The following is a 16,932-nucleotide window of genomic DNA, read 5'->3' as shown; positions in this document are numbered from 1 at the left end:
AGACAGGAGGGAGAGACAGACAGGAGGGAGAGACAGAGAGACAGACAGGAGGGAGAGACAGAGAGACAGACAGGAGGGAGAGACAGACAGGAGGGAGAGACAGAGAGACAGACAGGAGGGAGAGACAGACAGGAGGGAGAGACAGACAGGAGGGAGAGACAGAGAGACAGACAGGAAGGAGAGACAGAGAGACAGACAGGAGGGAGGGACAGACAGGAGGGAGAGACAGACAGGAGGGAGAGACAGAGAGACAGACAGGAGGGAGAGACAGAGAGACAGGCAGGAGGGAGGGACAGACAGGAGGGAGAGACAGAGAGACAGACAGGAGGGAGAGACAGACAGGAGGGAGAGACAGACAGGAGGGAGAGACAGAGAGACAGACAGGAGGGAGAGACAGAGAGACAGACAGGAGGAGAGACAGAGAGACAGACAGGAGAGAGACAGAGAGACAGACAGGAGGGAGAGACAGACAGGAGAGAGACAGAGAGACAGACAGGAGGGAGAGACGACAGGAGGGAAATATAGAGAGACAGACAGGAGGAGAGACAGAGAGACAAGAGGAGGGAGAGACAGACAGGAGGGAGAGACAGACAGGAGGGAGAGACAGAGAGACAGACAGGAGGGAGAGACAGACAGGAGGGAGAGACAGACAGGAGGGAGAGACAGACAGGAGGGAGAGACAGAGAGACAGACAGGAGGGAGGGACAGACAGGAGGGAGAGACAGACAGGAGGGAGAGACAGACAGGAGGGAGAGACAGACAGGAGGGAGAGACAGAGAGACAGACAGGAGGGAGAGACAGAGAGACAGACAGGAGGGAGAGACAGAGAGACAGACAGGAGGGAGAGACAGAGAGACAGACAGGAGGGAGAGACAGACAGGAGAGAGACAGAGAGACAGACAGGAGGGAGAGACGACAGGAGGGAAAGATAGAGAGACAGACAGGAGGGAGAGACAGAGAGACAGACAGGAGGGAGAGACAGACAGGAGGGAGAGACAGAGAGACAGACAGGAGGGAGAGACAGAGAGACAGACAGGAGGGAGAGACAGACAGGAGAGAGAGACAGACAGGAGGGAAAGACAGAGAGACAGACAGGAGGGAGAGACAGAGAGACAGACAGGAGGGAGAGACAGACAGGAGAGAGAGACAGACAGGAGGGAAAGACGGAGAGACAGACAGGAGGGAGAGACAGACAGGAGGGAAAGACAGAGAGACAGACAGGAGGGAGAGACAGACAGGAGGGAGAGACAGAGAGACAGACAGCGAGACAGACAGGAGGGAGATACATAGAGACAGACAGGAGGGAGAGACAAACAGGAGAGAGAGAGGGAGAGACAGACAGGAGAGAGAGACAGAGAGACAGGCAGGAGGGAGAGACAGGCAGGAGAGACAGACAGAGAAAGAGACAGGAGGGAGAGACGACGGGAGAGAGAGACAGAGTGACAGGCAGGAGGGACAAACAGAGAGACAGACAGGAGGGAGAGACAGACAGGAGAGACAGACAGAGCGAGAAACAGGAGCATGTCAGTTCACGGCTTGCAGGGGGTGTCATTACTTTAACACTAACAGTAACACTGCTGTCACTAAAATGTCAGATGGGAACAGCATCATGTCTACTTGTACTTCAGAAAACCAGAGAATCATATCACAACTGAGTCAGGTCATATTGAGGGGATATGGTTTGCCTCATGTTGTCTGATAGATCGCAGACCATCAGGAGTGTTGCTGTACTCCAAGTCACCAGCTCTCATCATCTGAGATACTGAACAGACTGTTAGACTATCAAACCAGAGAAGATGTCATGGCAGGACAGAGGAATGCTGGGGAATGCAGGACAGAGGAATGCTGGGACAGAGGAATGCTGGGACAGAGGAATGCTGGGACAGAGGAATGCTGGGACAGAGGAATGCTGGGACAGAGAAATGCTGGGACAGAGGAATGCTGGGACAGAGGAATGCTGGGACAGAGGAATGCTGGGACAGAGGAATGCTGGGACTTCATATTAACTGAAGAGCATTAGGGCCTAATGGAACGATGAGATGGTTCTGGTTCCTTCTGGTTCCTATAGCATCATGTCTCCTTACCCCGGTGGACGATGTCGTTCTTATGGCACCAGTGGATAGCTTTGATCAGCTGGTGGATGTAGTTCCTGACTTTATCAGACGGCGCTCCGTTCGGAAGCTCTTCCAGCAGCTCCAGCATGTTCTGAAACACACCAACAGAAGGGATCAGGATCAATCTCCTGACAATATATTTTATCAACATCATCAACGTCTAAACTTTCATTTGAAGGCTTCAGAAGTCTTATTATGCTGATATATAATGAACATTAACTGCAGGAGAGTACAAGTGAAGCTAGTCATACCTTTTCTACATACTCAAACACCAGGTAGAGTTTCCCCCTCCTGCGGAAGGCTTCCTTCAGCTCCACGATGTTCTCCTGCTTCAGGGTTCGGAGCATCTTCAGCTCCCGGAGTGTGGTCTCCTTAACCTCCTCATTCTCTGGGGAAAGGAGACAGACAGGATGAGAGGAGATACAGACAGGATGAGAGGACAGAGACAGACAGGAAGAGAGGACAGAGAGACAGGATGAGAGGACAGAGACAGACAGGATGAGAGGACAGAGAGACAGGATGAGAGGACAGAGAGACAGGATGAGAGGACAGAGAGACAGGATGAGAGGACAGAGAGACAGGATGAGAGGAGAGACAGACAGGATGAGAGGACAGAGACAGACAGGATGAGAGGACAGAGACAGACAGGATGAGAGGACAGAGAGACAGGATGAGAGGACAGAGACAGACAGGATGAGAGGAGAGACAGACAGGATGAGAGGACAGAGAGACAGGATGAGAGGACAGAGAGACAGGATGAGAGGACAGAGAGACAGGAAGAGAGGACAGAGAGACAGGATGAGAGGACAGAGAGACAGGATGTGAGGACAGAGAGACAGGATGAGAGGACAGAGAGACAGGATGAGAGGACAGAGAGACAGGATGAGAGGACAGAGAGACAGGATGAGAGGACAGAGACAGACAGGATGAGAGGACAGAGAGACAGGATGAGAGGACAGAGAGACAGGATGAGAGGACAGAGACAGACAGGATGAGAGGACAGAGAGACAGGATGAGAGGATAGAGACAGACAGGATGAGAGGACAGAGAGACAGGGTGAGAGGAGAGAGACAGGAAGAGAGGACAGAGAGACAGGATGAGAGGACAGAGACAGACAGGATGAGAGGACAGAGAGACAGGATGAGAGGACAGAGAGACAGGATGAGAGGACAGAGAGACAGGATGAGAGGACAGAGACAGACAGGATGAGAGGACAGAGACAGACAGGATGAGAGGACAGAGAGACAGGATGAGAGGATAGAGACAGACAGGATGAGAGGACAGAGAGACAGGGTGAGAGGAGAGAGACAGGAAGAGAGGACAGAGAGACAGGATGAGAGGACAGAGACAGACAGGATGAGAGGACAGAGAGACAGGATGAGAGGACAGAGAGACAGGATGAGAGGACAGAGACAGACAGGATGAGAGGACAGAGAGACAGGATGAGATGAAAGAGAGTTAGGATGAGAGGATAGAGACAGACAGGATGAGAGGACAGAGAGACAGGATGAGAGGACAGAGAGACAGGATGAGAGGACAGAGAGACAGGATGAGAGGGAAGAGAGACAGGATGAGAGGAGAGAGAGACAGGATGAGAGGACAGAGACAGACAGGATGAGAGGACAGAGACAGACAGGAAGAGAGGACAGAGAGACAGGATGAGAGGACAGAGACAGACAGGAAGAGAGGACAGAGAGACAGGATGAGAGGAGAGAGAGACAGGATGAGAGGATAGAGAGACAGGATGAGAGGATAGAGACAGACAGGAGAACCCACAAAGGGATAGAGACAGGAAATGAGAAAGACAGGGTGAGTGGACAGACAGGAGAACCATGAGAGGAGAGAGACAGGTGAGGAGAGACAGACAGGATGAGAGGACAGAAAGACAGGAGAACCCACGAGAGGAGAGAGACAGACAGGAGTGAGAGAGACAGGAGAACCCATGAGACAAGAAGCATACGTGAGAAAGAGAGAGACAGACAGACAGACAGACACCCATAACAGAACAGAGGATGATGAAGAATAGAGGAAGTCAGCATTCTTTATCACAGGACTTAAAATTAATTATTTCCTGATTAAAGAAAGGCCTCTTACCTTCACTGTCCTTGAACTTCTTAATGGCCACAATCTCATTGGTCTCCTGCAGTAAAGAGAGAAGGGTGTCTCATAAGGTGCCAGCCCTGCTGCTCAGAGGACTGTCTGCACACGCTCACTAGAGCCTGTCCTGTCTGCACACGCTCACTAGACCCTGTCCTGTCTGCACACGCTCACTAGAGCCTGTCCTGTCTGCACACGCTCACTAGAGTCTGTCCTGTCTGCACACGCTCACTAGAGCCTGTCCTGTCTGCACACGCTCACTAGAGCCTGTCCTGTCTGCACACGCTCACTAGAGCCCGTCCTGTCTGCACACGCTCACTAGAGCCTGTCCTGTCTGCACACGCTCACTAGAGCCTGTCCTGTCTGCACACGCTCACTAGACCCTGTCCTGTCTGCACACGCTCACTAGAGCCTGTCCTGTCTGCACACGCTCACTAGAGTCTGTCCTGTCTGCACACGCTCACTAGAGCCTGTCCTGTCTGCACACGCTCACTAGAACCTGTCCTGTCTGCACACGCTCACTAGAGCCTGTCCTGTCTGCACACGCTCACTAGAGCCTGTCCTGTCTGCACACGCTCACCAGAGCCTGTCCTGTCTGCACACGCTCACCAGAGCCTGTCCTGTCTGCACACGCTCACCAGAGCCTGTCCTGTCTGCACACGCTCACTAGAGCCTGTCCTGTCTGCATACGCTCACTAGAGCCTGTCCTGTCTGCACACGCTCACTAGAGCCTGTCCTGTCTGCACACGCTCACTAGAGCCTGTCCTGTCTGCACACGCTCACTAGAGCCTGTCCTGTCTGCACACGCTCACTAGATGAACAGTAGAGATATGAATAATGAAAGACACATCTGATCATATTTATTTATCACACTGGTTTCCTGTTTTAACTCATCTCAATTCTCCAACACTACAACACAATAGAAGGCTGACCAACCAACAGATAAACTACAACACCCTGCAGTGATTAGAAGGCTGACCAACCAACAGATAAACTACAACACCCTGCAGTGATTAGAAGGCTGACCAACCAACAGATAAACTACAACACCCTGCAGTGATTAGAAGGCTGACCAACCAACAGATAAACTACAACACCCTGCAGTGATTAGAAGGCTGACCAACCAACAGATAAACTACAACACCCTGCAGTGATTAGAAGGCTGACCAACCAACAGATAAACTACAACACCCTGCAGTGATTAGAAGGCTGACCAACCAACAGATAAACTACAACACCCTGCAGTGATTAGAAGGCTGACCAACCAACAGATAAACTACAACACCCTGCAGTGCTGGGGACAGTAAAAGGCCACTCTAAAATGTGCAGTTTTGTCACACAACACAATGCCACAGACATCTCAAGTTTTGAGGGAGCGTACAATTGGCATGCTGACTGCAGGAATGTCCACCAGAGCTGTTGCCAGAGAATTTAATGTTCATTTCTCTACCATAAGCCACTTCCAACGTCGTTTTAGAGAATTTGGCAGTACGTCCAACCGGCCTCACAACCGCAGACCACGTGTATGGAGTTGTGTGGGCGAGCGGATTGCTGATGTCAACGTTGTGAACAAAGTGCCCTGTAGCTCAGTTGGTAGAGCATGGCACTTGCAACGCCAGGGTTGTGGGTTCGTTTCCCACGGGGGGCCAGTATGAAAAATGTATCCATTCAATAACTGTAAGTCGCTCTGGATAAGAGTGTCTGCTAAATGACTAAAATGTAAATGTAATGGTGGCGGTGGGGTTATGGTATGGGCAGGCATAAGTTATGGACAATGAAAATAAAATATTTTTATGGATGGCAATTTCAATGCACAAAAATACAGTGACGAGGTCCTGAGGCCTGTTGTGAGGCCATTTTTTAAAGGTATCTGTGACCAACAGATGCATATCTGTATTTCCAGTCATGTGAAATACATATAAAAACAAAAAGTGTGTGTCTAATGTGTATTTTATATTGTATAATACAGGGCTTAGGTCTCAATATGTCTTCCTATATATACACTACATGACCAAAAGTATGTGGACACCTGCTTGTAGAACATCTCATTCCAAAATCATGGCCATTAATATGAAGTTGGTCCCCCTTTGCTGCTATAACAGCCTCCACTCTTCTGGGAAGGCTTTCCACTAGATGTTGGAACATTGCTGAGGGGACTTGCTTCCATTCAGTCACAAGAGCATTAGTGAGGTCAGGCACTGATGTTGGGCGATTAGGCCTGGCTCTCAGTCGGTGTTCCAATTCATCCCAAAGGTGTTTGATGGGGTTGAGGTCAGGGCTCTGTGCAGACCAGTCAAGTTCTTCCACACCGATCTCGACAAGCCATTTCTGTATGGACCTTGCGTTGTGCACGGGGGCATTGTCACGCTGAAACAGGAAAGGGCCTTCACCAAACTGTTGCCACAAAGTTGGAAGCACAGAATCGTCTAGAATGTCATTGTATGCTGTAGCGTTAAGATTTCCCTTCACTGGAATTAAGGGGCCTAGCCTGAACCATTAAAAACAGCCCCAGAACATTATTCCTCCTCCACCAAACTTTACAGTTGGCAGTATGCATTCGGGCAGGTAGCGTTCTCCTGGTATCCGCCAAACCCACAGGTGTCCGTCGGACTGCCAGATGGTGAAGCGTGATTCATCACTCCAGAGAACGTGTTTCCACTGCTCCAGAGTCCAATGGTGGTGAGCTTTATACCACTCCAGTGGACACTTGGCAATGCGCATGGTGATCTTAGGCTTGTGTATGGCTGCTCGGCCATGGAAACCCTTTTCATGACGCTCCCGACGAGCATGGAAACCCTTTTCATGACGCTCCCGACGAGCAGTTCTTGTGTCTCGGTGGAGACCCTAGGAACCTCAAGAGTTTACCCCGTTCACAGGATTGGTTAAGGCAACTCAGGTGTCTATACCAGGGGAGGACGGTTCATAATAATGGACGGAATGGAGCAAATGGAATGATACCATTCCACCAATTCCGCTCCAGCCATTACCACGAGCCTGTCCTCCCCAATTAAGGTGCCACCAACCTCCTGTGGTCTATACTTCAACAGCAAAGTTAGATAAGAAGGAAGTTTATGAAGTAGGGCCTTGTAAACAAAAAGGGAGTAATGTAGAGATCTACGGGTCTTTAGCGAAGTCCAGCCAACCTTCTGATACAGGATGCAGTGATGAGTATCAAAACTGTCACCTGTAACAAAACGAAGGGCACTATGCTAGATGGCATCCAAAGGTTTAAGAGCAGTAGCATCTGCACTTTGATAAATAATATTACCATAACAAAGAACAAATCAAACCAAATGGATATAGTATGTATAAGCTGGAAGTAGAGGCCTAAGCATTGTTGTTCACTAGTTTACTCAAATTAGGGAAGGGGTGGTGGGGTTGGAAAGTAATAAAGGGAAATATATTTTTTAAAGGAAATGTATATGTATGTGTATATATGTATATACAGTGGGGAAAACAAGTATTTGATACACTGCCGATTTTGCAGGTTTTCCTACTTACAAAGCATGTAGAGATCTGTAATTTTTATCATAGGTACACTTCAACTGTGAGAGACGGAATCTAAAACAAAAATCCAGAAAATCACATTGTATGATTTTTAAGTAATTAATTTGCATTTTATTGCATGACATAAGTATTTGATCACCTACCAACCAGTAAGAATTCCGGCTCTCACAGACCTGTTCGTTTTTCTTTAAGAAGCCCTCCTGTTCTCCACTCATTACCTGTATTAACTGCACCTGTTTGAACTCGTTACCTGTATAAAAGACACCTGTCCACACACTCAATCAAACAGACTCCAACCTCTCCACAATGGCCAAGACCAGAGAGCTGTGTAAGGACATCAGGGATAAAATTGTAGACCTGCACAAGGCTGGGATGGGCTACAGGACAATAGGCAAGCAGCTTGGTGAGAAGGCAACAACTGTTGGCGCAATTAATAGAAAATGGAAGAAGTTCAAGATGACGGTCAATCACCTTCGGTCTGGGGCTCCATGCAAGACCTCACCTCGTGGGGCATCAATGATCATGAGGAAGGTGAAGGATCAGCACAGAACTACACGGCAGGACCTGGTCAATGACCTGAAGAGAGCTGGGACCACAGTCTCAGGGAAAACCATTAGTAACACACTACGCCGTCATGGATTAAAATCCTGCAGCGCACGCATGGTCCCCCTGCTCAAGCCAGCGCATGTCCAGGCCCGTCTGAAGTTTGCCAATGACCATCTGGATGATCCAGAGGAGGAATGGGAGAAGGTCATGTGGTCTGATGAGACAAAAATAGAGCTTTTTGGTCTAAACTCTACTCGCCGTGTTTGAAGGAAGAAGAAGGATGAGTACAACCCCAAGAACACCATCCCAACCGTGAAGCATGGAGGTGGAAACATCATTCTTTGGGGATGCTTTTCTGCAAAGGGGACAGGACGACTGCACCGTATTGAGGGAAGGATGGATGGGGCCATGTATTGCGAGATCTTGGCCAACAACCTCCTTCCCTCAGTAAGAGCATTGAAGATGGGTCGTGGCTGGGTCTTCCAGCATGACAACGACCCGAAACACACAGCCAAGGCAACTAAGGAGTGGCTCCGTAAGAAGCATCTCAAGGTCCTGGAGTGGCCTAGCCAGTCTCCAGACCTGAACCCAATAGAAAATCTTTGGAGGGAGCTGAAAGTCCGTATTGCCCAGCAACAGCCCCAAAACCTGAAGGATCTGGAGAAGGTCTGTATGGAGGAGTGGGCCAAAATCCCTGCTGCAGTGTGTGCAAACCTGGTCAAGACCTACAGGAAACGTATGATCTCTGTAATTGCAAACAAAGGTTTCTGTACCAAATATTAAGTTCTGCTTTTCTGATGTATCAAATACTTATGTCATGCAATAAAATGCAAATTAATTACTTAAAAATCATACAATGTGATTTTCTGGATTTTTGTTTTAGATTCCGTCTCTCACAGTTGAAGTGTACCTATGAAAAAAATTACAGACCTCTACATGCTTTGCAAGTAGGAAAACCTGCAAAATCGGCAGTGTATCAAATACTTGTTCTCCCCACTGTATATGTATGTATGTATGTATGTACAGTGGGGGAAAAAGTATTTAGTCAGCCACCAATTGTGCAAGTTCTCCCACTTAAAAAGATGAGAGAGGCCTGTAATTTTCATCATAGGTACACGTCAACTATGACAGACAAATTGAGAATTTTTTTCTCCAGAAAATCACATTGTAGGATTTTTAATGAATTTATTTGCAAATTATGGTGGAAAATAAGTATTTGGTCACCTACAAACAAGCAAGATTTCTGGCTCTCACAGACCTGTAACTTCTTCTTTAAGAGGCTCCTCTGTCCTCCACTCGTTACCTGTATTAATGGCACCTGTTTGAACTTGTTATCAGTATAAAAGACACCTGTCCACAACCTCAAACAGTCACACTCCAAACTCCACTATGGCCAAGACCAAAGAGCTGTCAAAGGACACCAGAAACAAAATTGTAGACCTGCACCAGGCTGGGAAGACTGAATCTGCAATAGGTAAGCAGCTTGGTTTGAAGAAATCAACTGTGGGAGCAATTATTAGGAAATGGAAGACATACAAGACCACTGATAATCTCCCTCGATCTGGGGCTCCACGCAAGATCTCACCCCGTGGGGTCAAAATTATCACAAGAACAGTGAGCAAAAATCCCAGAACCACACCTAGTGAATGACCAAAGTAACAAAGCCTACCATCAGTAACACACTACGCCGCCAGAGACTCAAATCCTGCAGTGCCAGACGTGTCCCCCTGCTTAAGCCAGTACATGTCCAGGCCCGTCTGAAGTTTGCTAGAGTGCATTTGGATGATCCCGAAGAGGATTGGGAGAATGTCATATGGTCAGATGAAACCAAAATAGAACTTTTTGGTAAAAACTCAACTCGTCGTGTTTGGAGGACAAAGAATGCTGAGTTGCATCCAAAGAACACCATACCTACTGTGAAGCATGGGGGTGGAAACATCATGCTTTGGGGCTGTTTTTCTGCAAAGGGACCAGGACCACTGATCCGTTAAAGGAAAGAATGAATGGGGCCATGTATCGTGAGATTTTGAGTGAAAACCTCCTTCCATCAGCAAGGGCATTGAAGATGAAACGTGGCTGGGTCTTTCAGCATGACAATGATCCCAAACACACCGCCCGGGCAACGAAGGAGTGGCTTCGTAAGAAGCATTTCAAGGTCCTGGAGTGGCCTAGCCAGTCTCCAGATCTTAACCCCATAGAAAATCTTTGGAGGGAGTTGAAAGTCCGTGTTGCCCAGCGACAGCCCCAAAACATCACTGCTCTCGAGGAGATCTGCATGGAGGAATGGGCCAAAATACCAGCAACAGTGTGTGAAAACCTTGTGAAGACTTACAGAAAACGTTTGACCTGTGTCATTGCCAACAAAGGGTATATAACAAAGTATTGAGAAACTTTTGTTATTGACCAAATACTTATTTTCCACCATTATTTGCAAATAAATTCATAAAAAATCCTACAATGTGATTTTCTGGATTTTTTTTCCTCATTTTGTCTGTCATAGTTGACGTGTACCTATGATGAAAATTACAGGCCTCTCTCATCTTTTTAAGTGGGAGAACTTGCACAATTGGTGGCTGACTAAATACTTTTTTCCCCCACTGTATGTATGTATGTATGTGTATATATATATATTTGCGATTTAAAAAAACATGGGGGATTGGAAGTGATGCAGACAATTACATTGATGGAAGTTACAATCTATCTGCAATATTAAAGCTGATCTACCCCCCAAAAAAAAAAGAAAAAAAAGAACAGATCAAACCTGACTGTAGTTTTGACACAGCCAGATCAACAGTCGGGGCAATAGCATACTGTACATACTAGTATCATCCACATATACTGTAGATTAAGTTTACAATTTTTAACAGATTGAACAATGGTGTTTAAATAAATAGTGAAGAGAACAGGTCCCAAAATCAACCCCTGTGGTACACCTTTATATACTGCAAGAAATTCAGACTTAACCCCATCAATCACGATGGCCTGAGTTCTGTCACTAAGATAATCATTAAACCATGAACATGCGTCAGAGCTCAGACCTATCGAGGACAACTTATTCAATAAAATAGCATAATCAACTGTATCAAAAGCTTTTGACAGGTCCACAAACAAAACAGCACATTCTATTTTAGTGTCTAAAGCATTGACAAGATCATTAACAACTAAAGTGGTTGCTGTAATAGTGCTATGCCCAGCCCTAAACCCTGATTGGTTTACATTTCTCAGGTAAAAAATAGCAAAGTTGTAGATTTACCAAGGATTCAAGAATCTCAGCTAGACAAGGAAGCCTTTAAATGGGGGGATACTTATTAAGATCACCACTATCCCGCCCTTATGGAGTGGCAGCACAAGAGCTGATCCCGCCCTTATGGAGTGGCAGCACAAGAGCTGATCCCGCCCTTATGGAGTGGCAGCACAAGAGCTGATCCCGCCCTTATGGAGTGGCAGCACAAGAGCTGATCCCGCCCTTATGGAGTGGCAGCACAAGAGCTGATTCCATACTTTTGGAATATTTCCTGATAATGTTAGTAAGTAAAAAAATGTGGGTTATTGAGCCAACAATGATGGGCCAGGATCCAAGTGGTCGGCTCCTGTGGATGTCTTGTTGTCTATTGCTAGCAAAGCATCCAGGACTTATTTTTCTGTAAATAACCTAAAAGAAAAGCTTTGACCATCATTTATCTGATCATTTTGCAAGTTTCCCCTATCAGCATCCAGCCCAATATCATTGTGAACAGGCTTAGAAGTTATTTCAAAGAGGCCGCTGAAATAAAATGGTGATTAAATGCATCACTGATGGCATTTTTTTCCGTAATGAGGCGAGTGAAGAGGAAGTAGAACCCTTCTGGGATTTGACAGTTTTCCAGAATTTAGCCGGGTTCCCATTACAATCTGAAAGACCGGTTAGATAATAATCAGATTTAGCATTTCTGATTTGTCTTATACAATGATTCCATCGTGGCTTAATACTAGAACTGCCTGGCCTTTCAGCATATAAGTACCCGCTAGAGAATGTTGCCGGGCGTCCCCTTTAGCATATGCATCAGATGCATATCAATCTGTAAGGTGTGCAAACATGCTTGATAAATAAATGCTTGATAAATACTGCATAAATTATTGTAAAGGATTCATTGTATGAAGAAATATTAATGGAAATATATCACTTAAAAAAAATAACAACAATAGTTATATATTTAGAGTCAAGGATTTGTTTTGTATAATTCTACAAAGTCCTAGAAAAAAACGTAGGCCTATAGCCTATTTTAGTTTCCCATACAAAATAAAAACATGACAGTGTAATCTATTTGATCAACTTTATTTGTAGATTCGATTAATTAAGTCCAGTTACAGCTTATTTTCACAAAGTAGAAACGAAAAAGGAAGAGGGAAGAGGGAGAGCAGGACCTGCTGCCTTGGCGGCCTGCTTGGCGGCCTGCTTGGCAGCCTGCTTGGCGGCCTGCTTGGCGGCTATAGCTTCTTTCTTGGTGTTCATGTGGTTCTCACCAAGCTCACATACCAGATCCAGTGGGATGCATGGTGCTGAGGATGCAAACTCTCATTTATTTTACATCTGTACACCATGCTTTACCACTCTCCATCACTGATGTGGAGCACAGCTCTGCTAGTATGTTGTTTTGCACAGCTCCCGTCTTTGTTTGTTCACTGTTCCTAGCAGGCTAGTCGTCTTTGTTTGTTCACTGTTCCTAGCAGGCTAGTCGTCTTTGTTTGTTCACTGTTCCTAGCAGGCTAGTCGTCTTTGCAATCAACTTGTCTGCAGGGAAATTGATGTGAAGAAATTGTCAATGGTGTCGTGACGTGACTCTCATTATTTATCGAATAATTACCTACTATGTTTAATTGTTTCTAGATTAAATGAATCATGTAACAATTAACTCACTAGGAATTTGGGGCACCACGGGAAAAGTTGTTTAACGAGTTACCATTTCCCAAATAACTCTAAAGATATCTAGACATCTCTTATCGTTTAAGAGTCCTTTATTAATCATTTACCTCATATCAGTCTCATTCTGAAAGTCGTAGGCTCTTTAAGTCTGCATGAACCCGGGTCTTACTGATCATTCCATACCACACAAATTGATTTCATTATTTATTTACTTAACTATTATTTATTATATATATATTAAATATTATGATTATTTATTTATTTAACAAATACAAAATGATAACACAAGATACAAACACGTTCTCTTTCGGATGGCCTTTTAGATGTAAGGCTCAGATTGACCACAAGAGGTCACAATGTCCTTCTTCTTAGTTGTCTGTTTACTTTCACTCGTTCTGGAAGTGGTCTTCTGAGGACGGCTAATCAGCCGTGTCGATGATCCCCTGTGGGGTGATGAGAGCAGTGTAGTAGACGATGGCTTGAAGAGAGTAACAGGATGGTCCCACTTAAATTCACCTTCTTAGATACAGTACTTGGAACAGCTACTCAGCCGTAACTGAAGGCAACGTTGTCGTCTTCACCTCGTGGTGATTTTCAGGGTTGGGACCAAAATGGACAAAAGCTGCAGCTTGAGGTCCGTCTAGTCTGATCAGATAATTCTTATCTCAGTCTTTTATGCTCTCTGGTAAAGAGGGGCGTTTCCGTCATACTGACGCTCTCTGAGCTCCCTCGGGTGCTCTCTGGTAAAGAGGGGCGTTTCCGTCATACTGACACGCTCTCTGAGCTCCCTCGGGTGCTCTCTGGTAAAGAGGGGCGTTTCCGTCATACTGACGCTCTCTGAGCTCCCTCGGGTGCGGCTAGTTACGAGGCAAAATTATTATCATCACTATGTTTTTGTTATACCATTTTTTATGACATCACAAAATATACATTAATTTTCCATATTCCATTTCTCATCATTCCCAATGTTTGGATGTTAAATATATTGTCCCAATGTTCATTGTTGGATGTTGAAGTTTTTGGGCAGCAAAAAGTCTCTGAAACAAAGGCATTCCTTTCACCAGAGATAGATTCTCCTCCTCTCTAATTTATGGCAGTATTAAGGTGTCAAGACCAGCACAGCCCCCCCTGTGGGTAAGAGGGTGTGGTTTTTGTCGGCCATTTGCCAAGCAGATATGAGGCCTTTGATCCTCACCCAGGGAGAGTCATGACAATGGTCACATTTCTGCCTTTGTCCACGTAAGGCTCCACGAGTCTCAAAACACCAGTCTCAGACAGTCACTCACCTGCTGGCCTGGTTTAGTATTTCCCCTGATATGGAAAACCAATGAGCAAGTACTTGGTTTCGACATCGGCGGCTAAAACTGAAGTCACATGCACCATTATCAGTTCCTATCTGGTTTCTAGCGCCCATTCATCCACTGATGACAGAATAGCATATCGGAATTTTACGTTTATTATGTTACTAGATTGAGCTTAGTAGCCAGAGCAATGCTGCTGTGTGAGTGGTCATGTGCTGAATGCATGGATGTAGCCAGAGCAATGCTGCTGTGTGAGTGGTCATGTGCTGAATGCATGGATGTAGCCAGAGCAATGCTGCTGTGTGAGTGGTCATGTGCTGAATGCATGGATGTAGCCAGAGCAATGCTGCTGTGTGAGTGGTCATGTGCTGAATGCATGGATGTAGCCAGAGCAATGCTGCTGTGTGAGTGGTCATGTGCTGAATGCATGGATGTAGCCAGAGCAATGCTGCTGTGTGAGTGGTCATGTGCTGAATGCATGGATGTAACCAGAGCAATGCTGCTGTGTGAGTGGTCATGTGCTGAATGCATGGATGTAGCCAGAGCAATGCTGCTGTGTGAGTGGTCATGTGCTGAATGCATGGATGTAGCCAGAGCAATGCTGCTGTGTGAGTGGTCATGTGCTGAATGCATGGATGTAGCCAGAGCAATGCTGCTGTGTGAGTGGTCATGTGCTGAATGCATGGATGTAGCCAGAGCAATGCTGCTGTGTGAGTGGTCATGTGCTGAATGCATGGATGTAGCCAGAGCAATGCTGCTGTGTGAGTGGTCATGTGCTGAATGCATGGATGTAGCCAGAGCAATGTTGCTGTGTGAGTGGTCATGTGCTGAATGCATGGATGTAACCAGAGCAATGCTGCTGTGTGAGTGGTCATGTGCTGAATGCATGGATGTAGCCAGAGCAATGCTGCTGTGTGAGTGGTCATGTGCTGAATGCATGGATGTAGCCAGAGCAATGCTGCTGTGTGAGTGGTCATGTGCTGAATGCATGGATGTAGCCAGAGCAATGCTGCTGTGTGAGTGGTCATGTACTGAATGCATGGATGTAGCCAGAGCAATGCTGCTGTGTGAGTGGTCATGTGCTGAATGCATGGATGTAGCCAGAGCAATGTTGCTGTGTGAGTGGTCATGTGCTGAATGCATGGATGTAGCCAGAGCAATGCTGCTGTGTGAGTGGTCATGCTGAATGCATGGATGTAGCCAGAGCAATGCTGCTGTGTGAGTGGTCATGTGCTGAATGCATGGATGTAGCCAGAGCAATGTTGCTGTGTGAGTGGTCATGTGCTGAATGCATGGATGTAGCCAGAGCAATGCTGCTGTGTGAGTGGTCATGCTGAATGCATGGACAGCACGGATATTACTGGAAAAAGTGACATTTGGAAATAAAGCTGCACCTATTGAATTTTGAGAGTTATTTGACAAAGGTAAGTGTAGAATATGCTCTTTCAGATACTATATAGAAATCACAATGTTTTACCTGCATGTGGCTCTAAAGGAGGATTTGATTAAGTGATGCTCCATTCCCTGCATCTGTCAATTCCAAGATGCGTCCATCTCTTATTATTATTATTATCTCTTCATGGAATCATGAACTCATTGGTCTAATACTGTCACTCATCAGATTATTGTCAATGTAATTTTGTCTATCGGTTAACTCTTATGTGTGAAATGAGTTTGGGTATAGTTTAGGTGTAGTTTGGGTGTAGTTTGGGTATAGTTTAAATGTAGTTTAGGTGTAGTTTGGGTGTAGTTTGGGTGTAGTTTAGGTGTAGTTTAGGTGTAGTTTAGGTGTAGTTTAGGTGTAGTTTGGGTGTAGTTTAGGTGTAGTTTGGGTGTAGTTTGGGTATAGTTTAGGTGTAGTTTGGGTATAGTTTAGGTGTAGTTTAGGTGTAGTTTAGGTGTAGTTTGGGTGTAGTTTAGGTGTAGTTTAGGTGTAGTTTGGGTGTAGTTTGGGTATAGTTTGGGTATAGTTTAGGTGTAGTTTGGGTGTAGTTTAGGTGTAGTTTAGGTGTAGTTTGGGTGTAGTTTGGGTATAGTTTGGGTATAGTTTAGGTGTAGTTTGGGTGTAGTTTAGGTGTAGTTTAGGTGTAGTTTAGGTGTAGTTTAGGTGTAGTTTGGGTGTAGTTTGGGTATAGTTTAGGTGTAGTTTGGGTGTAGTTTAGGTGTAGTTTGGGTGTAGTTTGGGTATAGTTTAGGTGTAGTTTAGGTGTAGTTTAGGTGTAGTTTGGGTGTAGTTTAGGTGTAGTTTAGGTGTAGTTTGGATGTAGTTTGGGTGTAGTTTGGGTGTAGTTTGGGTATAGTTTAGGTGTAGTTTAGGTGTAGTTTATGTGTAGTTTGGGTGTAGTTTAGGTGTAGTTTAGGTGTAGTTTAGGTGTAGTTTAGGTGTAGTTTGGGTGTAGTTTAGGTGTGGTTTAGGTGTAGTTTGGGTGTAGTTTGGGTGTAGTTTAGGTGTAGTTTAGGTGTA

General features: G+C 45.8%; 1 protein-coding gene across 5 annotated transcripts in view; it reads right to left on the bottom strand.

Annotated features, from left to right (window-relative positions):
- LOC121556042 (cyclin-dependent kinase-like 5) overlaps nucleotides 1–16,932 on the bottom strand; it is a 246,334-nt gene that overhangs the window by 155,738 nt on the left and 73,664 nt on the right. For all 5 annotated transcript variants that reach the window (XM_041869895.2, XM_041869896.2, XM_041869897.2 and 2 more), the window contains 3 exons: nucleotides 4,209–4,254; nucleotides 2,366–2,502; nucleotides 2,085–2,205 (listed from right to left, as the gene is read on the bottom strand). In XM_041869895.2, coding sequence (XP_041725829.2) covers nucleotides 2,085–2,205; nucleotides 2,366–2,502; nucleotides 4,209–4,254 — 304 coding nt within the window. The remainder of the gene's footprint in view (nucleotides 1–2,084; nucleotides 2,206–2,365; nucleotides 2,503–4,208; nucleotides 4,255–16,932) is intronic.

The sequence above is a fragment of the Coregonus clupeaformis genome, unplaced genomic scaffold, assembly GCF_020615455.1.
Source record: "Coregonus clupeaformis isolate EN_2021a unplaced genomic scaffold, ASM2061545v1 scaf0182, whole genome shotgun sequence".
In the NCBI taxonomy this organism is placed as follows: Eukaryota; Metazoa; Chordata; class Actinopteri; order Salmoniformes; family Salmonidae; genus Coregonus; species Coregonus clupeaformis.
The sequence above is the reverse complement of the archived record's forward strand: the minus strand, read 5'-3'. Positions and strand labels throughout refer to the sequence as shown.